This window comes from Bufo gargarizans, chromosome 10, assembly GCF_014858855.1.
Source record: "Bufo gargarizans isolate SCDJY-AF-19 chromosome 10, ASM1485885v1, whole genome shotgun sequence".
In the NCBI taxonomy this organism is placed as follows: domain Eukaryota; kingdom Metazoa; phylum Chordata; class Amphibia; order Anura; family Bufonidae; genus Bufo; species Bufo gargarizans.
In genome coordinates, this window is record NC_058089.1 from 88,879,612 (window position 1) to 88,903,242 (window position 23,631).

Below are 23,631 nucleotides of genomic sequence, written 5' to 3' on the forward strand. Positions count from 1 at the left end.
GTCAGCAGATCTGTCCCTATGACACTGGCTGACCTGTTACATGTGCGCTTGGCAGCTGAAGGCATCTGTGTTGGTCCCATGTTCATGTGTGTCCGCATTGCAGAGAAAAATGATGTTTTATTATATGCAAATGAGCCTCTAGGAGCAATGGGGGCGTTGCCATTACACCTAGAGACTCTGCTCTCTCTGCAACTGCCGCACCCTCTGTACTCTGATTGACAGGACCAGACAGTGAAAACACCATCACACGTGGCCCTGTTAATCACAGTTGCAGAGAGAGTTGAGCATCTAGGTGTAACGGCAACGCCCTCGTTGCTCCTAGAACCGTATTTGCATATGTTAAAATATTTTTTCAGCAATGCGCGCACATATGACCATAGGACCAACACAGATGTCTTCAGGGCACATGTAACAGGCCAGCCAGTGTCATAGGGACAGAACTGCTGACAGGTGCCCTTTAAAAGATTCCTCTTTGAATTAAAAAAAATTTAAGTCCATCAAAAATCTCACTGGATTCCCCATGATACCAGTGACTTTCCAAAATTAAGAAGTACTTCCAAGTGCTGGTAAAAGAAAAGAACCATACGACAAACCAAAGGCACATGTCTCACAGACGCCTGGTACTGAAAGTCACCTGTGCATGAACGGTACTTGCCTCTAGGACAACTTACCAAGTTTGGCATCTTCTCAAGGATGTCAATTACGGCAGGATCATCCAGTTTATTGTGAGATAAATCAAGGACGCTAATGCTGTGGCACTGCTGTAGGTGCTGCACATCTTCTACGGTCTGTAACTGATTGTGAGAGATCTGTAGAGTGTTCAGAACTGGAAGACAAGCTGGAAACAAACAACGGGGGAGATTTATCAAACTGGCGTAAAGGGAAACTACAGTAGCTTAGTTGCCCATAGCAATCAATCAGATTCCGCCTTTCATTTTTCACAGCTCCTTTGGAAAATGAAAGGTGAAATCTGATTGGTTTCTATGGGCAACTAAGGCAGTTCTACTTTATGCCAATTTTAATAAATCTCCCCCAATGACATTAAAATGGAATCACGTTAGAACTGAGCTCCAGACTTTTTCCACATACCCTGATCATGCGCCATGGTGGTCCCCATACCTCCCACACACTGGAGAGAGCGGTGCACACGCCAGGCCTACGCTCTTCTTTCTTCTCCTCCCTATTTCATCGGCTGTTATCCATTGTGCTTACACATCCAGGTCAAGGAAACTTCATTCTCCAAACTGGAGGTGGTTCCAGTATTCTACAGCAACCATGTCCTTTTAAAGGGTTTGTGCCAAGTTTTTTTTTCCAAACCAAACCAATCTGATCTGTGGGTGGTCACAGGACCCCCGTGTTTCCTTGTATAAATAGTGTGCATCCTGGACTGCTGCTCCAACACTCAATTCAACTCTGCCTTTACTTCTCTTCAGAAGTCCCACAATCTCCAGTGATGGACCACCGCTGCTCTATTCGAACGGGAAGATACAGGACCGCCAATCATGATCAATGGGGGTTCCTAGCAGTTGGACCCCCACAGAGCAGTCTCATTCCCTATCCTGAGGGTAAGTTGGCGCACAACGCGCCATCTCCTCAAACAGCTGATCTTCAGGGGTGCTGATCTAAGGACAGGTCATCAATATGAAAAAGCCCAGAGAACCTCTTTAAGTATTACTAAATAAAATGTGATAAATACATAGTCATTTATTACACAGAAATACGCCTAAATGAGACATATTTCTGGCGCAGATTGCAGCGCAAAGGTCCTTTGTGCCACAATCTGCGACTTCTTCTCGCTCACGCCGGGTCTAAAAAAGTGGGCGGAGAAGGGGACAGGCCGTCATGCCCATCTCATTTACCATTTTCTACGCCTATTTTAGGTGTGGAAAATGGTCTTACAAGGAAGCTGTCTTACATTTAGAAGCGGAGGTGGATCCGTCCAAGTTATGAAGAGGCGGGCGCCTCTACATAACTGCAGCGGATTCACCGCCAGGTATAAGGCTTATTAACCCGGCATCTAAAACATCGGTCTTAATAAATGCACCCCATAGTCCATGTATGACTGCAAGTAGTGAGTGCAGACCACAGCTAGCCATACACTTGACGTCCATTCAGCCAACAGCAATTTCTTCCAACTAATGCATGCATTTTTTTTAAACGAGGAAAGGGAAATAAGCCAATGTCAGACAGATAAGAGAGCAGGAACAAAAGATGAAGCCTGTTGAAATCCAACCTGCCCAATTCTGCCTTCACCTAACATCTGCTGTCCAGGTATAGGCAAGAGACTGCATACACAATGGATGACCATTCTCGCAAAAATATGGTGGGTTCGACCAATTTTTATCTAATGTGAAAGGCCAGCTTAAAGGGAATCTATTGCTCTGATTTTGGACCATTATCTACAATAATACATGAGTAGTACTGCGGATATGGAGTCGATATTTTATTTTCCTGCTGCATTGAAATACATTGTCAGGACTGCAGCGCATGTGCACATGAGTCCTCTCAGCAGTCCTGACTGTATTTCAGTGCAGCTTTGAATGCTGACAACAGGGAACCGGGGGGCAGTAGAAAATAAAAAAAATGGTGATATGGACTCCTTATCTGCAATACTACTCTACTCTGCAATACTATATATTTCTGAAGATAATAGTCCAGAGTTGGGATGACAAATTCCCTTTAAGAGATTACCATCTTCAGTTTTCTGCTTCTTTTACACTGTAAGGGCTCGTTCACACAAATGTATTTTGCGCTCCGAATACGGGCCATTTTCTGAGTTCCGCATACGGTACCATTCATTTCAAAGGGGCCGCAAAAGATGCGGACAGGACTCTGTGTGCTGTCCGCATCTGTTGCCCTGCAAAAATTTTTAGTCCTGTCCTATTCTTGTCCGTTTTGCGGACAAATATAGGCATTTCTATAATAGGCCTCCTGTTTCCTTCTGCAAATTGCGGAAGGCACACAAGCGCCATCTGTGTTTTGCGGATCCACAAGCCCTAAGACAGATCCATAAAATTTCCACTAACACCCCTCAGTACTCATAAACATACAGATGAATGCCGAGCTCAGCACTCACATAGGTTTTCTATAGTTCTGATGTCATTGTTGGACAAGTTGAGGGAGTCCAGTTTTTGAAGGTGTTCAAGATTCTCGATTTTGTGTAGGAGGTTCTGATGTAAAAAAAGACAACGTAGTTCGGTCTGCGCGTCCAGATTCTCAATCTTCTGAAGACCATTACATTCCAGCCAAAGGCATTTCAGGCCTGTGTATTCCTCCAGATTTTCCAAACGCATAAAACCTAAAGTGCAGAGAACAAAACCAATATTAAGATCAGTCCATTGCTTAAGGGAAAATACACGTCTGTAAAAACGGTATTATGACATCAAAAAATGTAAAAATAAGCCTCTTCATCAGGAGGATGAAATGTAACGGTACAAGGGATAGCACATCATTGAGAGATTGTCCATTAGGACCCGACCTACGCAAGAACCAGTTATGAATGATTTTTTTGTTCCATTTACAAGTCTTGTAGTTGTGCCTTTTGCCTCATGCACTACCTCTCTGGTAAACCTCTCCTTGACCCATTACAATCTGGTTTCTGAACTCTATACCCTACTGAAGCTGCCCTCAACAAAGTGACAGACGAGCTGCTGACGACCAAATACAACATTGACTTTTCTCTGCTCATTCTGTTGGACCTCTCTGCAGCATTTGACACTGTAGACCACCATCTCCTACTCACCAGCTCCCGTCTATTGCTCTCTTACCTCTCTGGCAGCCCTTTTATTGTATGGGTCACTGGCTCTAGGGCTCAGTCCTAGGTCCTCTCCCCCAGGGCTCAGTCCTAGGTCCTCTCCTCTTTTCTCTCCACACAGCCCCGATCCAACAGACTATGAGCGGATTTTGTCATCTCTATGCTGATGACACCATCCAGGTAACTACCATAGCGGCAGACTATGCGACCGATATGGGGCCCAGGGCAAGAGGGGGCCCAGTCTTAGTTGGGATCATCGCCTCTTCTACTGGAGGTAAAAAAACTTGGTCAGGACTTTACCCTCTAAGGGTCCATTCACACGTCCGTATTTCTTTTGCGGATCCACAAATTGGGAATCCGCAAAACACGGACACCGACAATGTGCGTTCCGCATTTTGCAGACCGCACATCACCGGCACTCTCATAGAAAATGCCTTTTCTTGTCCGCAATTGCGGACACGAATAGGACATGTTCTATTTTTTTTTGCAGATCCGGAAGTACGGATGCAGACAGCACATTACGACCCTATTGAAAATGAATGGGTCATCACCTGTTCCGCAAAATTGTGAAACGGATGCAGACCAATTTTGCAGACTGTGAATGGACCCTAAAAGGAACAATCTTTAGCAAATGAGGCAGTGGAAAAATGGCCCAAGGGTCATTGAAAGAGGGTTAGGCGGCAACCCTTCTGTCCTGTGTGGGGGGCCTGGTTTGAACCTTGCTATGGGACCCTTACTTCTCTATGTACGCCACTGACACCAACTATACACTTCATCTGGTGACCTCACCGCTGCTGTATTAGGGTCCATTCACATATCCGCAATTTCATACCGCATTTTGCGGAACGGAATTGCGGATCAGCACTTCCGTTCGGCAAAAAAATAGAACATGTCCTATTCTTGTCCGCAATTGCGGACAAGAACAGGCATATTCTATTAGTGCCGGCAATGTGCGGTCTGCAAAATGCGGAACGCACATTGCCGCTTTCCGCGTTTTGCGGATCGGTGGCTTCGTCGATCCGCAAAACGCGTTGCGGACGTGTGAATGGAGCCTTACAGAACACCAGTGACTGAATCTTTCAAAAACTGAACTTCTTGTGCTTTCACCATATATTAACCTACCTAAACCTAATATCCCATCTCAGTGTGCGGCATTTCCATCACGCCTAGGCAGCACGCTGTCTCAGTCTTATGTTTGACACTAATCTTTTCTTCACCCCCATATTCAGTTGCTTTCCGACTCATGCCACCTGCACCTCAAAAACATTTCTAGAACCTGCCCCTTTCTTACTGTGGAAACAACAAAAACTCTCATTGTCGCCCTGATCCATTCCCATCTTGATTGTAACTAATTACTAATTGCCCTCCCCCTCACCAGAATTTCCCCCCAACCTATCCCAAACGCATCAGCCAGGCTAATCTATCTATCTTGCCACTACTTCCGATGCCTCAGCCCCGTGCCGGTCACCACTCCGATGCCTCAGCCCCGTGCCGGTCACCACTCCGATGCCTCAGCCCCGTGCCGGTCACCACTCCGATGCCTCAGCCCCGTGCCGGTCACCACTCCGATGCCTCAGCCCCGTGCCGGTCACCACTCCGATGCCTCAGCCCCGTGCCGGTCACCACTCCGATGCCTCAGCCCCGTGCCAGTTATTGCACTGGTTGCTCATACAGTACAGGATTCAATTCAACCTTCTCATTCTCAATCACAAAGCTCTACACAGTGCTGCACCCCCTACATCTCGTTCTTCATTTCTGTCTACCATCCTACCTGTACCAATGAAGTAGTAGTGAAGGAAGACTGTTCTTTTAATCCATATTTTGGCAGTCCAAAGACATGTGATGATTCGGCTATACCTTATCCTTCCTCAAGCTTCGGGTAGGCTAAGGTATCACCAAAACGTTGCATGTGTTTGGACTGCCAAAATATAGCTTAAAAGAAGACTCTTCCTTCACTACTACTTCATTGGTGCTGCCTCCATCTCTTTATTTTGTCCCATGAAGGAGCCGCTTGGACAGAGCTCCTCCTTACCATCCTACCCTTGCTCTCCGTTCAGCAAAGACATCCACCATAATCTGAACCCATCACTCCCGTCTCCAAGACTTCTCCCGAGCTGCACCAGCTCTCTGGAACGCCCTACCCCAAGCAATTAGGTTAATTACCACATCCAGTTTTAGGTGCTCCCTAAAAACCCATCTTTTTAGTTTAGCCTATCACATCCGTTGATCTAACTCTCCTCCATCCACCGGAACCCCCATCATCATTCTGAACCTGATCCATCTGTATCCACCACACCCCATGTACTCAGAAGCACTACAGATACCGGCTGGTGACGGCTCAGGTGGCCTTATATCTACTCCCCTAATGTGTTAGGATGGCTGGACCATTGTATACAACTTGCACTTCTTCTTACCTTCTGTGTCACCCCTATCTCCTCATAGACTGTAAGCTCTTGCGAGCAGGGCCCTCATTCCTCTTCTGTTGACTTGTTTTCTGCTATTTTATGACTGTTTGTACATAAACCCCCCGATTGTACAGGATTGTGATTACCTTTGTAGTGTAAGTACAAGGTGTCGTTGAGATATGGTGTGACATACAATTTCTGCTGCTTGCACAGTTCTCTCAAGTACTTTTTGGTTATCCTAGGACAAGACAAAAGGGATGAGAAAATAATCGTTGTGCAATTATTATCCAATCAGAAAGAACTAAAGCTACTTTTATGGCTGTGTTGCTTGTGAAACATAGTCCCTGTGATGGCCACAATTCCTGGACCGACTGTGGCTTGTCGGAGCCAAACTCACTGCATCGTAGTCCTCCATGATGTGAGTTCCAGCCTGACCGCGGCGAGTCTACTGTCCTATAGCATAATTTACATGCAGGACGGTAGACCTGGAGCTTACAGCATTATAAGTCACTAAGATGCAGCGAGTTCACTCGCACAAGCCTCGCTTAGTCCAGGAAATGCAGATGTCACAAGGACCATGTTTCGTGGACCACATGCGGTTGTTTGAAAGCAGGGCCTGCAAACTAAAGCCACACATAGCGCAGCCGTCAGCCGGTCACTCGTTCTTCACCCTCTACTCCCATTCACCAAAAACGTGTACGCTCAGCCAAGTGTGCACGTCTGTTTCAATGGAGAGAATGCGACGAGCTATAGCCAGACATGTCTACCGCATCTTATCCCCAGCTGAAGTCCAACATGCCTGATCCTCTTGTTGGGAGGCCTCTGATAAGCATTAAATCACTGGTGGATCCAGTCAATACTGAAGTGATCAGTTTGCCCATAGTACCACCGCAGTGGAATCGAAGCATTAGGCCTCATGCACGCATTGCGGTCTTCAAACTGCGGATCTGCAAAGTGCGGATAGCGGCCGTGTGCTCTCTGCATTTTTTGGTGGACCTATATAAATGAATAGGTCCGTGAGTGATAGACCTCATGCACACGACCATTGTGTGTTTTGCGGTCGTCAAAATGCGGTTCCGCAAAACACAGATGGCGTCCGTGTGCATTCCGCCATTGATATAACTGCATATTTTTGTCCGCAAAACGGACAAGAATAGGACAGGTTATATTTTTTTGCGGACCAGAGTGCTATCCGCATCTTTTGTGGCCCCATTGAAATGAATGGGTCCGCATCCAAGTCCCAAAAACTGCGGCTTGGAAGCGGACCAAAACAACGTTCGTGTGCATGAGGCCATAAACAGAGAATGCAGGTCGGGCGTTGACTAAAATTAGGGTCATGTGCATGAGACTTTAGGTAACTGGATGTATTTTACAGTCTGCAAATTGCAGATCCGCAAAGTATGGATACCGTCCATGTCGCATCCGCAATTTTTGGCCCACATTTTGAGGACAAGTATAGGACACATTCTTTTTGCAGAACAGACATATGGAAGCGCAAAGCACACAAACCATCCGTGTGCTTTCTGCATCTGTATGTCCGTTCTGCAAAAAGACCAATTGGTCCACACAAAAAAACGTGGACGCACACGGACACGGTCGTGTGCATGAGACCGTACACAGTGATCTGTTATAGCAATGTTCTGTGTATACACTGTGTGGACATGGCGGTTTATCCAGGGAGAAAGTTGCTCTTTGGAACCAGTCTCCGGTCTGGTTATCAGATGAAGGTCCTGAATGAAGGCAGTGTTGGTCCATGAACATAAAGTATAGGTAACAAATGTACGATCCCTGGGGGTCCAACTGCTGGGAACCGGGTTCTGAGTCCCCTATGTGATTGGAGAGGTGATACATGACCATTCAATGTCTATGGGACAACAGAGTATAGGAGTATATGGAGTAGTAGCCCAACTGCTAGTAATTATTAGTTTCAATAGCCATTTGGCTGCTGGGAAAATCTGTGTAATGCTATAGCAATACTTTAAATGTACTTCTAGAACCTCGCTAGGATATGGCCCCATTGTCTGATAGGTGCAGGTCCTACCTATGGGACCTGCATCTATCTTGTAATCTGAGCTGGTAAAGTGAAGGAGGCCTCCATTCATTTCTATGGGGCCGCCGAAAATACCTGAGTGCTTCCATTCAGCTGGCTATTTTCAGTGGTCCCATAGAAATCAATGGAGAGCGGCTGCGCATGCGCAGTGCACCCTCCTTCACTTTGCCAGCTCAGTTTACGAGATAGGTTCGGGTCCTACCTATCAGACAATGGGGCATATCCTAGTGATATGCCCCAATTGTCTGAGATGGGAATACCCCTTTAATCCTGCATGCAGCAGTAGGGAGTGTATGGGGTCAATGTACAGATAGTTACCTGGGGCCACTGTCCTTCTCCTTCGGAGTACTTTCCGAGCTCATTAGGTCTTTGTGATCCCCACTTTCAGTACAGATGGGGTTTTCACCTTTGAGAAATGAGTAACAATTATTAAATGACACAGTTTTTATGAGAAGCAAAAACAGTTGCAAATTTCTTCAAGAAAGCGAACGTGGATATCAGTGAAAGTATATGTCATTTCATTTTTGTAATGTGTCGGGGGCAGTGAGTATAACTGTCCTGTAATAGAATTTATTAAGGGAATATGTACATTTTTATTAGAGAACTGTATGTAAAGACGACCTTCTAATGGAGGGTATCTATGGAGAATCTAAGGAGAATCCATGGTCAGCTGAACGCTGAAGACGCCAGATAACTGTATGATGCGGAGGCTTCTCAGCCTGCCTCTGGTCTCCCTGCACAGGCCTCTGGTCTCCCTGCACAGGCCTCTGGTCTCCCTGCACAGGCCTCTGGTCTCCCTAAATGTGGAGGTTAAAGGGCTTTTCTGGGAGTAGAATACTGATGACTTATCCTCAGGGTAGGTCATCAATATCAGAATGGAGGGGGTCTGACCCCCAGCATCATTGTCGATCAGCTGTTTGAAGACACCGTGGTGCACCGGTGAGAGCTCCGGCCTTATCCTAGGACACTGACATCACGTTCATCGGTCACAGAGCCAAAGTGCAGCTCAGTCCTAATCAAGTGAATGGGACTGAGCTGCAATACCAAGCACAGCCGCTAAACAATGTACCATAAGCTGCGAGTAGGCCGCCGGGTGTCGTAATCTTACCAATCTGATATTGATTAACTGTCCCGAGGACAGGTCATCAATATCTTAGTCTTGGAAAGACCCCTTTTCTATACCAGTACAGTGTTAGAAGACGTCAGGGAGCTGCTGACAGGTGTTTAACCCTTCTCAGACCTGGCTGATTGACCCAGAGGAACTGAAATCAACCCCCATCCTGGGAAACTGTAGCCACCTTTGCCTCATGGTAAAAAAATTATACTGACTGAACCCACAAAATAAGGATACATTCACATGATAGCTGATAAATGAATAATGTCTGGGGTCCAACACCTGGAACCCCCACTGATTACGGAAACAAGGGTCCCTAGGACCCCTATATGAATGGTGCAACAAGTCAGACAGATCATCCTGCTGCAGATGCTGTTATTTTGCTCTTTATGTCAGGGACCCCTTCAAGAATTGATTTAAAATCAACCAACTTTAATCAAGTGATTTTTTTTTTGATTTTTTTTATGGATCAGGGGCAAAAAACTACAAAATTGGTCCAACCAACAGTATCAGTGTAATAACCAATCAGAATCCAGCTTTCATTTGAGTCTAGACGTTTTAAAAAGGAAAGCAGCCATATGATTGGTTGCTGTGGGCACAGCGACACTATTGGTCAGGGCTATGTCTGTGCATTTATACAAACCGTCACTTACCGGGCAGGGTCACATCTCCGGTACATGTCACTGCTGGGACCGTACAGTCCTTCTCCCGGTTGCACTCCTCTTGCTTTTCAGCGGCCGGACACTGTTCTATCGGTGGCTGCATTTTACCCTCCCGAAAACCGAAACCGACTAAATGACTTGTAGGTAAATCTGTACAAAACGCGCACTGGTCCTCACAGTCTGCACATAGGAGAAACTTTTAGCGGCGTTTAATTCGGATAAACTCTGGGCGTCCGGCGTTACCATGGAAACTAACGACGCATATCCCATCAGCCACCGCGGAGCCAGTGTCTTCCTTAGCAACGACTGCCCTTGGTAACGACAAAAAGAGGCTCCGCGCGGAGACTCCGCCCACAGCCAGCGGCGCATGCGCCCGGGCGTCGCTCCTAGTCTGGGACAAGACAGAGACGTTATTGTCAGTGTTTTGCCGCCACTTCCCTCAGCAGTCCTGTATCAGCAAGACATTGACAGCTGAAAAGCAGTATAGAAATTAAAGGGGTTGTTCAGGTCTGGGAAAAGATGGCGGCTTTCTACCCAAAACAGCCCCACTCCTGTCCACAGGTTGCCTGTGGTATTACAGCTTATCCCCCTTCACTTCAGTGGAGCTGAGCTGCCGTAGGAGGCGCAACCCATGGACAGGTGTGGGGCTGTTTTTTGGAAGGTGGCAGCCATCTTTTTCTAGTCCTGCCCACCCATTTAACACTTTCTAAGGCCTCATGCACATGACTGTAATTTTTTTTGCAGTCCGCAAAAAACGGATCCGCAAAAAATACGGATGACATCTATGTGCATTCTGTATTTTGCGGAACAGAACAGCTGGCCCCTAAGGGTCCATTCACACATCCGTGGTGTATTGCGGATCAGCAATACACCCGGTCGGCACCCCCCATAGAACTGCCTATTCTTGTCCACAATTGCGGACCAGAATAGGACATGTTCTATTTTTTTTGCTGAGCCGCGTCCCAGAAGTTCGGGGCCGCGCTCCGGAAATGCGGAGAGCACATAGTGTGCTCTCCGCATCCCATTCTGCCCTATTGAGAATGAATGGGTCCGCACCTGTTCCCGATATTGTGGAACGGATGCAGAGCCATTTGCAGACGTCTGAATGGAGCCTTATAGAACAGTCCTATCCTTGTCCGTAATGCGGACAATAATAGGGCATGGTCCGTTTTTTGGCGGAACTGAAAAACGAACATACGGAATGCACATGGAGTAACTTCAGTTTTTTTTTTGTGGACCCATTGAAATTAATGGTTCCGTGTACAGTCTGCGAAAAAAAAAAAACGAATGGACACGGAAAGAAAATAAGTTTGTGTGTATGAGCCCTAACTCAGAGGCGTTGGCGTTTTTCGCTTTGTGCTCTCCACCTTCCCAGAGCCATAACTTTTTTTTATTTTTCCGCTTTTTTTTTTTTTTGCGGGACAAGTTGTACTTTCCAATGCCACCATTTAATATTGCATAAGATGTAGTGGGAAGCGGGAAACAAAAACCAATTTGAGTGGGGAAAAAAGCAATTCCACAGTTTTATAGGCTTTTTATTTACGACATTCAGTGCAATAAAACTGACCAGTTAGGGCTCGTTTAATTATGTATACGGAGCTGTGTGAGCGATCATTTTTTGCGGGGAAATCTGTACTTTTCATTGATACCATTCTGAGGTGCGTACGACTTTTTGATTACTTTTTATTTAATTGTTTTGTGGGAAATGAAGCGACCAAAAAACGGCAAATTGGCCATTTTGATATTTTTTGCCGTATGGGGAAGATGATTTTATAGTATGGGTGTTTTCGTATGTGGCGATACCCATGATGTGTATATTTTTTTTTTTTACTTTTTTATTTTGGAGAAGGGGGGGGGGGGTGATTATAATTTGTATTTTGTTTAAAAAAAATATATATATATAGTGTTTGACCATGGCATCTGAAGTGTTAAATGTCTGCGACTGGCTATAATGAGCTGTGGATGCCTGCTGTATGAAAAAACAGGCATTTAAAGACCCGGCCAGTGCCGTGCGGCGTGGGTCAGGAAGGAGTTAAAGAGATGTCACCCCTGGAGACCTTTAGGCTAGGGATACACGGCGACACCGGTCGTGGCCAGGATCACTGAGCAGCAGTGATCCTATAGAAATGGATGGGATGGACACGGCAGCCGTGATGGATTTCTTGCGACTGCTGTGACGATCCCATTGATTTCTATGGGTTCACTGCTACTCAGCAATCCTGGCCACGACCGAAGTCGCCGTGTATCCCTAGCCTTAACGCTGGGTTCACACCTGAGCGTTTTACAGCGCGTTCAAACGCGCTGTAAAACGCTCAAGACATGAAAACCAATGCTTCCCTATGGGAATGGTTCACACCTGGGCGTTTTACAGCGCGTACGAACGCGCTGTAAAACGCCCGACGCTCAAACAAGTACTTGAGCTTCTTTGGGGCGTTTTGACGCGCGTTTGTGGCCATAGGACACTGCAGTCAATGACTCAAACGCGCGTTTACTATTACAAAAAACGCGCATAAAAACGCGCGACAAAAACGCGCGTTTGAGAAACGCTCAGGTGTGAACCCAGGGTAATGCAGATCTCCCCAGTGTGGCCGGACCTGCGGTGGGTTCCAGCTGCTTCCCTCTCCCTCAGGTGCTGCAGGGGAAATAAAGCAGTTCTGCCATTGTTTTTTTTTTACAGTGTATACAATACAGTTAAGGCTACTTTCACTCTAGCGTTTTGGCTTTCTGTTTGTAAAATCCGTTCAGGGCTCTCACAAGCGGTCCAAAACGGATCAGTTTTGCCCTAATGCATTCTGAATCGAAAAGGATCCTCTTAGGCTACTTTCACACTAGCGTTCGATCGGATCCGTTCTGAACGGATCCGATCATAATAATGCAGATGGAGGCTCCGTTCAGAACGGATCCGTCTGCATTATTTTAGCATAAAAACAGCTAAGTGTGAAAATAGCCTCGTACGGATCCGTCCAGACTTTCAATGTAAAGTCAATGGGGGACGGATCCGCCTGAAGATTGAGCCATATTGTGGCATCTTCAAACGGATCCGTCCCCATTGACTTACATTGTAAGTCTGGACGGATCCGCACGCCTCCGCACAGCCAGGCGGACACCCGAACGCTGCAAGCAGCGTTCAGCTGTCCGCCTGTCCGTGCGGAGGCGAGCGGAGCGGGGGCTGAACGCCGCCAGACTGATGCAGTCTGAGCGGATCCGCTCCATTCAGACTGCATCAGGGCTGGACGGCTGCGTTCGGGTCCGCTCGTGAGCCCCTTCAAACGGAGCTCACGAGCGGACAGCCGAACGCTAGTGTGAAAGTAGCCTTAGAATGCATCAGTTTGCCTCCGTTCTGTCACCATTCCGCTTTGGAGGCTGCCTGCAGCGTTTTGGTGTCCGCCTGATGAAACTGAGCCAAACGGATCCGTCCTGGCACACAATGTAAGTCAATGGCGACAGGTCCGTTTTCTATGACACAATCTGGCACAATAGAAAACTGATCCGTCTCCCACTGACTTTCAATGGTGTTCAAGACGGATCCGTCATGGCTATAGAAGACATAATACAACCGGATCTGTTCATGACGGATGCATGCGGTTATATTATTGTAACGGAAGCGTTTTTGCAGATCTGATAACAGTCTGGACATGCTGGGACTTGTAGTTCTCTCCTCTCATACCCCTCTCCCTGTAATGTCCACTGATGTCCCGTAATAACAGCCTGGACATGCTGGGAGTTATAGTTCTCATATCTTATCCCTGTAATGTGGGAGATACCTCTCCAGAAAAATTCAGTAAGGCCTCATGCACACGACTGCGGTCCGCAAAAAAAAAAAAAAACGGACAACATCGTTATTTTTGCAGATCCATTGTAATAATGCCTATCCTTGTCCGCAAAACATAAAAAAATAGGACAAGCACAATTTTTTTTGCGGAGCTACGGAACGGACATACTGATGCGGATAGCACACGGTGTGCTGTCCACATTTTTTGTGGACCCATTGAAATGAATGGGTCCGCATCCTATCAGCAAAAAAAACGGATTGGACACGGATAGAAAATACGGTCGTGTGCATGAGGCCTAACTGTGTAGCTGCATTACATTACTACTGAAGTAAATGGGACTGATCTGCAATACAGGATACCACCAGCTGCCAAGAGAGGCACTGTTTCTGCCAGAAAGCAACCGTGTTTGTCTAATCTCATAAACCCTATTAACAGTAAAATGGTGGCAATACACATAACAACTAAGTTGGCTGAACCAGCTATCTCATGTGTAGGGGGTGAGCTGACTCTCCCCCAAAGACAGACGAGGCAAAACAGGGTTGGGCATTGTGGACTTCAAAATACCCAATACTGTCTGACACCGGTGAAGGGGTTGGCCACCATAAGGATAAAAACAAATAAAGTGCCCCAGACAATATACTGTATATATATCATTTAGCATAGCATGCTCCCATTAATGAGAGTCTGTGTGCAATGCAGTCCACAGCACGGGCAATTCCGGCACACGGTCATGTGCATGAGGCCTAGGACAGTCTGACCCACAAAAAATGTACGGTCGTGTGCATGAGGCCAAGTGCGGAACCACATTGTCAGGTTTCTGCATGCAGTTTTGGCAGCTACAATGAAGAGTGGATCATAAAAGGAGGGAAAGTATAAAGGACAGTTACATCTTTTCCTCTTTTTTTTTTATCCACGCCTTTCTTTGGCTTCCAAAACTACATCAGGAAACCTGACCAGGGCCGGTGTCAGCACCCAGCAAACCCGAGCAAGTGCTGGGGCCCACTGCTGTCACGGCAAGAGGTGGGGGAAACCCCCAGCCGTGCGGTGCCAGGAGATGGTAGGGTCACCACTTGGGCCAGGACCACAGAATTAGGGAGCAGGTCACCTCCTATTGCGTCCCTAACGCTGACCCTGTCTCCTGTCAGTATGAGCCGACCTTGATGGTAGGAGGGCTCATACGCTGGAACCTATAGTCCCTACAAGCCCTCAAGTCAGCCCTGAACTAGAGAACACGGTAGACAGCCCGTTCCTCCTGGAGACGGAGAAACAGGAGTCTAATGTGGCCAAGCTACAAAGGGAAACAGAAACAGCTATGGCAGTGACAGGCAAAAGTAATCCACACAACACTCACCTGCCACAGACAACACAACCAGGAACCCATGTGCAGGTGCTGTTAGTTCAAGACACCAAGGAACACAGCACACACCAGACATCACACAGGAACCCTGGACCATAAGCTGCAATAACACAAAACCCCACACACACCTAGATAACACCGTGTAACAAAGATTTATGACCAGAAGGGAGGCCCCCACTGGTAGATTGTAATATACAGGAGGCTGCTCCAGCTATGCCTGGCTGAAAGCAACCTACTGAGCCAAGCCAGAGACAGAGGCTTTATAGGCCTAAGTGGCCACACCCACCGGTCAGAACACACCCAGTGACATCACACACACTGGGAAGAGAGTTAACCCTTCCAGCACCACAGGAAAGGGAAAACACACATAAAGGGGAAAGCATACAAACTCACTCACCCGTTACCGCCGGCAACGGCATGCGCGGCAACCGTGTCCTAAAGAACAGCCAACAGGCCGAGACACTTCCACTACATGCAAACAACAACAGACGTTGCCGCGGACCACCGCAGGTGAAGGGAGGAGTCCAAGTGCATACTAAACACCACCTCGTGCACAACAAACAGACAAGGAAGTGCACACAAACACACGTTGCCAAAGGCAACCGCACGCATGCCTGTTGTCCGCAGCAACCGCACCTGAGGCAAACCACTAAGTGCCCCCAGCTGCGGTTGACACAACACTAAACCACGGGCAACTGCATGCGGCTCAAAGAGTCACGACCATGACCAAGGGTCGTGACAACTGCTCCTGGGGGGGTCCACTCAGGTCTATGGGGAAGATCGATGTACAGTGGGGAATCCCCAGTGTTACTGAAGAGTCAGGACTCCAGTCTCCGGCTTAGGAGTCCCTGCTCTGACTCCATGTATGGCTATGTCGATATATGAAGTCAGTGCTATGAATATGAAGGGGGGTATCCCCAAGCATTGTCAGTATGCTTGGGGACACCCAGTTTATTTAAAGGGATTCTGTCACCAGGTTTGGGGCTATAGAGCTACGGACATGCACGGCTAGATCGCCGCTAGCATGTCCGCAATATATCTGTCCTATAGGGCTGTGTGGTTTTAATTTCTTTAAAAAAGGATTTTATAGATATGTAAATGAGTGTTGAATGTGTACAAGGGGCTGTACTAACCTTCCTGGAGCCCAGCCACGCCCCCTGTGAAGGAGCCCAGCACCGCCTATGTCCTTCGAATCTCCTCCTTTCATCAACTATATATTGCCGTAATCTTGCGATGAGGCTGATGCCAGCACAGGGAAGGAACACTATACCGGCACTGCGCATGCGCAAGCTCGCTCATCGCGACATTACGGCAGTCTATAGTTGATGAAAGGCGGGCGTGTCTCGGCACGGCTGGGCTCCAGGAAGGTTAGTACAGCCCCTTGGACACATACAAGACTCATTTACATATCTATAAAATCCTTTTTTAAAGAAATTAAAACCACACAGCCCTATAGGACAGATATATTGCAGACATGCTAGCGGCGATCTAGCCGTGCATGTCCGCAGCTCTATAGCCCAAAACTTGGTGACAGAATCTCTTTAAGTCTAATTTAGCCTCTATTTCTGAAATGTTTCTGCTGGGATTTGAGCTCTTTCTACATTAGAGGCAAGAACCTTAACCACTGAGCTAAAGAACTGTGCCAGAAAAACCTCATAGTAGTTTCTCATGTATCAGTTATTTCTATACAGCAAAGTATCATTTTATATATTTTTTTTAGTAATTGTAAAAAAATGTATGCCACAAAATAAATAGTACATAAGGCTGAAAAAAGACATTTGTCCATCCAGTTCGGCCTGTTACCCTGCAAGTTGATCCAGAGGAAGGCAAGAAAAAAACCCTGTGAGGTAGAAGTCAATCTTCCCCACTTTAGGGGAATAAAAAATTCCCGACTCCAATCAGGCAATCAGAATAACTCTCGTAGCTATAGCCTGTAATATTATTACACTCCAGAAATACATCCAGGCCCCTCTTGAACTCTTTTAGTGAACTCACCATCACCACCTCCTCAGGCAGAGAGTTCCATAGTCTCACTGCTCTTACCGTAAAGAATCCTCTTCTATGTTTGTGTACAAACCTTCTTTCCTCGAGGCTCAAAAGGATGTCCCCTCGTCACAGTCACCGTCCTGGGGATAAATAGATGATGGGAGAGATCTCTGTACTGACCCCTGATATATTTATACATAGTAATTAGATCTCCCCTCAGTCGTCTTTTTTCTAAAGTGAATAACCCTAATGTTGATAATCTTTCAGGGTACTGTAGTTGCCCCATTCCAGTTATTACTTTAGTTGCCCTCCTCTGGACCCTCTCCAGCTCTGCTATGTCTTCCTTGTTCACAGGAGCCCAGAACTGTACACAGTACTCCATGTGTGGTCTGACTAGTAATATGTAAAGTGGTAGGACTATGTTCTTATCACGGGCATCTATGTCCCTTCTGATGCAACCCATTATCTTATTGGCCTTGGCAGCAGCTGCCTGACACTGGTTTTTGCAGCTTAGTTTGCTGTTCACTAAAATTCCTAGATCCTTTTCCATGTCAGTGTTACCGAGTGTTTTACCATTTAGTATGTACGGGAGACTTGCATTATTCCTTCCCATAACTTTACATTTGTCAGTGTTAAACCTCATCTGCCACTTCTCTGCCCAAGCCTCCAATCTATCCAGATCCCTCTGTAGTAGTATACTGTCCTCTTCAGTGTTAATTACTTTACACAATTTAGTGTCATCTGCGGAAATTTATATTTTACTATGCAAGCCTTCTACAAGATCATTAATAAATATATTGAAGAGAATAGGGCCCAATACTGACCCCTGAGGTACCCCACTAGTGACAGTGACCCAATCTGAGTGTGTACCATTAATAACCACCCTCTGTTTTCTGTCACTGAGCCAGTGAAAAAAATAAAATAATAATAATAATAATAATAATAAAAATATATATACAGTATATATAAAATCATACTTCTGATATATATGAATGCATAATATGTGGGAAACTACTACTAAGGTTTTTAGCCATAATATATTTACAGCAGGTTAACGTGAAGCTCTATAGCCCAGTGGTTAATGTTCTTGACTGTAGATGGCTGTGAGTTTGAATCCCAGCAGAATCATTTAAAAAATGGAGGCTAAATAAAACTTAAGTACACATGCCAACTAGTGTTGAGCAAACTTGTGTTTTAAGTTTGGCGTCTAACGTTCGGGTTATCAAAGAATCGCGTTATGGATTTTAAATTCCGTTATGGTCCGTGGTAGTGGAATCCATAAAGCGATTCTTCAATAACCGGAACCCGAACTTTAGACGCCGAACTTAAAACACAAGTTCACTCAACACTAATGCCAACCTTTTTAATTTGTGTAACCAGTACTTTTTGTTGGGAAAGGTGGCAACCCTAACAGAACCCCTGGTCCCCGGTAACCCCCATACCTTTTATATAGTTATGTCTACGGAGATGTGTGGGGGCTCATTTGAGTGAAAATCTGTATTTTTTGACTATACCATCTTGGGGCGTGTATGACTTGATCACTTTTTATTCCATTTTTTATTGGGAGATAAAGTGATGAAAGAACAGCAATTACATCCTTCACCATATGGGCTAACTTTTTAAAAATATTTTTATAGTATGGGTGTATTCGCATGCGGCGATGCCAATAATATAAATTGGGGTGATTTTACTTTTAATTTTTTTATATTTATATATATTCAAAAAAAAAATCTTACTTTTTCTATTACTTTTTGTTAGGTCCCCAAGTGGACCACAACTTGCAATCATCAGATTGCAAATTATACAGAATAATGGAAATTGCTCCATTAGGGCTTGTTCACACGACCGTATGGCTTTTTCAGTGTTTTGCGGGCAGTTTTTAACTGATTTTTTTTTTTATTCAGTAGTGTTTCCAGTTCCATTCCGTTTTTCCATTCGGGGGGGGGGGGGGGGGTCTAGTGCTGTGCAGTCCTGGAGTACATGCTGTATCACCACCGGGTGAAGGAGGGTCTAGTGCTGTGCAGGCCTGGGGGGTACATGCTGTATGACCACTGGGTGAGGGAGGGTCTAGTGCCGTGCAGTCCTGGGGTACATGCTGTATCACCACTGGGTGAGGGGGGGTTCTAGTGCTGTGCAGGCCTGGGGGGTACATGCTGTATGACCACTGGGTGAGGGAGGGTCTAGTGCCGTGCAGTCCTGGGGTACATGCTGTATCACCACTGGGTGAGGGGGGGTTCTAGTGCTGTGCAGTCCTGGGGTACATGCTGTATCACCACTGGGTGAGGGGGGGTTCTAGTGCTGTGCAGTCCTGGGGTACATGCTGTATGACCAGTGGGTGAGGGAGGGTCTAGTGCTGTGCAGTCCTGGGGTACATGCTGTATCACCACTGGGTGAGGGGGGGTTCTAGTGCTGTGCAGTCCTGGGGTACATGCTGTATGACCACTGGGTGAGGGAGGGTCTAGTGCTGTGCAGGCCTGGGGTACATGCTGTATCACCACTGGGTGAGGGGGGTCTAGTGCTGTGCAGTCCTGGGGTACATGCTGTATCACCACCGGGTGAGGGGGGGTTCTAGTGCTGTGCAGGCCTGAGGGTAAATGCTGTATTACCACTGGGTGAGGGAGGGTCTAGTGCTGTGCAGTCCTGGGGTACATGCTGTATCACCACCGGGTGAGGGGGGGGGGGGTTCTAGTGCTGTGCAGTCCTGGGGTACATGCTGTATCACCACTGGGTGAGGGAGGGTCTAGTGCTGTGCAGTCCTGGGGTACATGCTGTATCACCACCAGGTGAGGGAGGGTCTAGTTCTGTGCAGTCCTGGGGTACATGCTGTATCACCACTGGGTGAGGGGGGGTTCTAGTGCTGTGCAGTCCTGGGGTACATGCTGTATGACCACTGGGTGAGGGAGGGTCTAGTGCTGTGCAGGCCTGGGGTACATGCTGTATCACCACTGGGTGAGGGAGGGTCTAGTGCTGTGCAGGCCTGAGGGTAAATGCTGTATTACCACTGGGTGAGGGGGGGTCTAGTGCTGTGCAGTCCTGGGGTACATGCTGTATCACCACCGGGTGAGGGGGGGTTCTAGTGCTGTGCAGTCCTGGGGTACATGCTGTATGACCACTGGGTGAGGGAGGGTCTAGTGCTGTGCAGTCCTGGGGTACATGCTGTATGACCACCGGGTGAGGGGGGGTTCTAGTGCTGTGCAGTCCTGGGGTGCATGCTGTATCACCACCAGGTGAGGGAGGGTCTAGTTCTGTGCAGGCCTGGGGTACATGCTGTATCACCACCGGGTGAGGGAGGGTCTAGTGCTGTGCAGGCCTGAGGGTAAATGCTGTATTACCACTGGGTGAGGGAGGGTCTAGTGCTGTGCAGGCCTGAGGGTAAATGCTGTATTACCACTGGGTGAGGGGGGGTCTAGTGCTGTGCAGTCCTGGGGTACATGCTGTATCACCACCGGGTGAGGGAGGGTCTAGTGCTGTGCAGTCCTGGGGTACATGCTGTATCACCACCCGCTCCATTGCTGTAGCTTTTTGTGAGGAAGGGGAGCTCATTCCTGTGACGGAAGTGGGCATGTGGCGTATTCTGGGGGCCATTAGGGTGCAGATCTGTGTGTGTGGTTTTATGGGGTGTAACTGTGTAAGAGAGGGCCGGAATCTACAAAATGTGACTGTTAGTATATTATTACTACCGTATATTTGGGGCCCCACTTTTGATTTTACCCAGAGCCACATTTTGTCTAAAACCGACCCTGGGCCCACTGTACAGTGGCGTTCCAAGGGGGGCGGTAGACCCCGGGTGCCGGCTGCTATGTGCGCTTCTATCTCGTTGCTGGAGCACAGGGGAGTCATCTCCCTGCGCTCCTTCTCTCCTCCAGGCCCGGCCCAGCGGTAATGTTATGACGTGTGTCACTGCTGGGCCGGAGTGCAGGGAGATGAGCTGCAGTAAGTGAATAAAAGGACTGTGCTCCAGCAATGATAGCTATGGGGCCACTGGGGGGTCATTACACTATGAGGGGGCCAAGGCTATTATACTGAGTGAGGAGGCCATTATATTGTGTGAGTGCCCCTTACACAGTATAATGAGTAGTGCCCCCCACACACAGTGTAATGATCCCAGTGCCCCCATCAGTATGATTCCCCAATGACCCCCCATACAGTATAATGACTTAATGACTCCCAGTGACCCCCATACAGTATATTGGGGGTCACTAGGGGTTATTATACTGTAGGGGGTCACTATACTTTCTGAGGGGCACTTGAGGTCATTATACTGTGTGGGAGCCACAGGGGGACATATCACTGTAAAAAAATGCCGCAAAGGGGCCCACTAAGATTTATCGCCCAAGGGCCCACATGAACCTGGAGCCGACCCTGAACTTGACCAAAGACCTATACAGTACAGTGCGTGCGGATTACACTTATGTACACATATGTAATCCAATGTGTAGGCATAAGAAAGTATGCACATTCCTGCGCGTATATACATGTGTGTAGGTGGGGAAAAAAGATTCACCAAACTTCATTAACCAGCATAGATAACTGCTAACCAATTGTATCAGGCACTGTTTTCTAACTTTTCCCCAAATGACAGGTTGACAAAATTCTGCAAGTCAGTACGCCAGCAGATAGGTGGCATAAAGCTAGACTAGACAGACTAAAGGCTCATGCACACAGCAGCTGATCGGCGGGGGTCCCAGGTGTCGGACCCCCATTGATCACACACTGATGATCTATCCTGGGGATAGGTCATCAGTACAAAAATCTCAGAAAACCCTTTTAATAGCCAGTATAACCACGGTCAAAATTCCAAAACACTTCATTTACCAAAATGACTGTAAAGTGAGGGCCACTAGGGGTCTCCCTTCTGTACCACTAGGGGGTTTCCCTTCTGTACCACTAGGGGCTTCCCTTCTGTACCACTAGGGGTTTCCCTTCTGTACCACTAGGGGTCTCCCTTCTGTACCACTAGGGGTCTCCCTTCTGTACCACTAGGGGTCTCCCTTCTGTACCACTAGGGGTCTCCCTTCTGTACCACTGGGGGTCTCCCTTCTGTACCACTGGGGGTCTCCCTTCTGTACCACTGGGGGTCTCCCTTCTGTACCACTAAGGGTTTCCCTTCTGTACCACTAGGGGTTTCCCTTCTGTACCACTGGGGGTCTCCCTTCTGTACCACTAGGGGTCTCCCTTCTGTACCACTGGGGGTCTCCCTTCTGTACCACTGGGGGTCTCCCTTCTGTACCACTGGGGGTCTCCCTTCTGTACCACTTGGGGTCTCCCTTCTGTACCACTTGGGGTCTCCCTTCTGTACCACTAGGGGTATCCCTTCTGTACCACTAGGGGTATCCCTTCTGTACCACTAGGGGTCTCCCTTCTGTACCACTGGGGGTCTCCCTTCTGTACCACTTGGGGTCTCCCTTCTGTACCACTTGGGGTCTCCCTTCTGTACCACTAGGGGTATCCCTTCTGTACCACTAGGGGTCTCCCTTCTGTACCACTGGGGGTCTCCCTTCTGTACCACTTGGGGTCTCCCTTCTGTACCACTTGGGGTCTCCTTTCTGTACCACTAGGGGTCTCCCTTCTGTACCACTAGGGGTCTCCCTTCTGTACCACTGGGGGTCTCCCTTCTGTACCACTGGGGGTCTCCCTTCTGTACCACTAAGGGTTTCCCTTCTGTACCACTGGGGGTCTCCCTTCTGTACCACTGGGGGTCTCCCTTCTGTACCACTGGGGGTCTCCCTTCTGTACCACTAGGGGTCTCCCTTCTGTACCACTTGGGGTCTCCCTTCTGTACCACTTGGGGTCTCCCTTCTGTACCACTTGGGGTCTCCCTTCTGTACCACTAGGGGTATCCCTTCTGTATCACTAGGGGTCTCCCTTCTGTACCACTGGGGGTCTCCCTTCTGTACCACTGGGGGTCTCCCTTCTGTACCACTGGGGGTCTCCCTTCTGTACCACTAGGGGTCTCCCTTCTGTACCACTAGGGGTATCCCTTCTGTACCACTAGGGGTCTCCCTTCTGTACCACTAGGGGTATTCCTTCTGTACCACTAGGGGTCTCCCTTCTGTACCACTGGCTGTCCTCTGCCTGCAGTCTAGCCATCACAGGAAGTGGGGGATTTCCTTGGAAACTCTGCACCAGAAGATCCCTGCAGCCCAGAGCCTCTGTCCAGCCCTCAGTAGGTAAGTAGCCCCAGTGCTCCTTTATGCTTCTGTCTGCAGATATCTCCGCCACCACTTTTTTTTTGTTTTTACATGTCTGCTCCCATTTCTTTGCAGTGGTAATGTGACTGCACCTGCTCCAACCATCTTCAGACTCAGCTCACTGGTCACCCAGCTTTCCAACTGAATGTCTTTTAGCTAAGTTTTAGGGCACGGTCACACCATCAGGTTTCTGCATGCGGTTTTGGAAGCTAAAATCAGAAGTGGATCATTAAAGGAGGGAAAGTAGAAAGGACAGATAAAACTTCTCCTCTTTTGAATTCACTCCTTTCTTTGGCTTCCAAAACTGCATGCAGAGACCTGACCAAGGATTATGGTATG

The 23,631-nt window shown here is 47.6% G+C and overlaps 1 protein-coding gene across 1 annotated transcript in view; it reads right to left on the bottom strand.

The window, feature by feature from the left end:
- Positions 1–10,186, bottom strand: part of DNAAF1 (dynein axonemal assembly factor 1) — a 52,391-nt gene extending 42,205 nt beyond the window's left edge. Inside the window, exons 1-5 of the mRNA XM_044270167.1 lie at positions 9,977–10,186; positions 8,528–8,615; positions 6,306–6,397; positions 3,077–3,298; positions 672–838 (exon numbers count right to left, since the gene is read on the bottom strand). Coding sequence (XP_044126102.1) covers positions 672–838; positions 3,077–3,298; positions 6,306–6,397; positions 8,528–8,615; positions 9,977–10,088 — 681 coding nt within the window. The 5' untranslated portion in view covers positions 10,089–10,186. The remainder of the gene's footprint in view (positions 1–671; positions 839–3,076; positions 3,299–6,305; positions 6,398–8,527; positions 8,616–9,976) is intronic.
- Between the last annotated feature and the right edge of the window lie 13,445 nt (positions 10,187–23,631).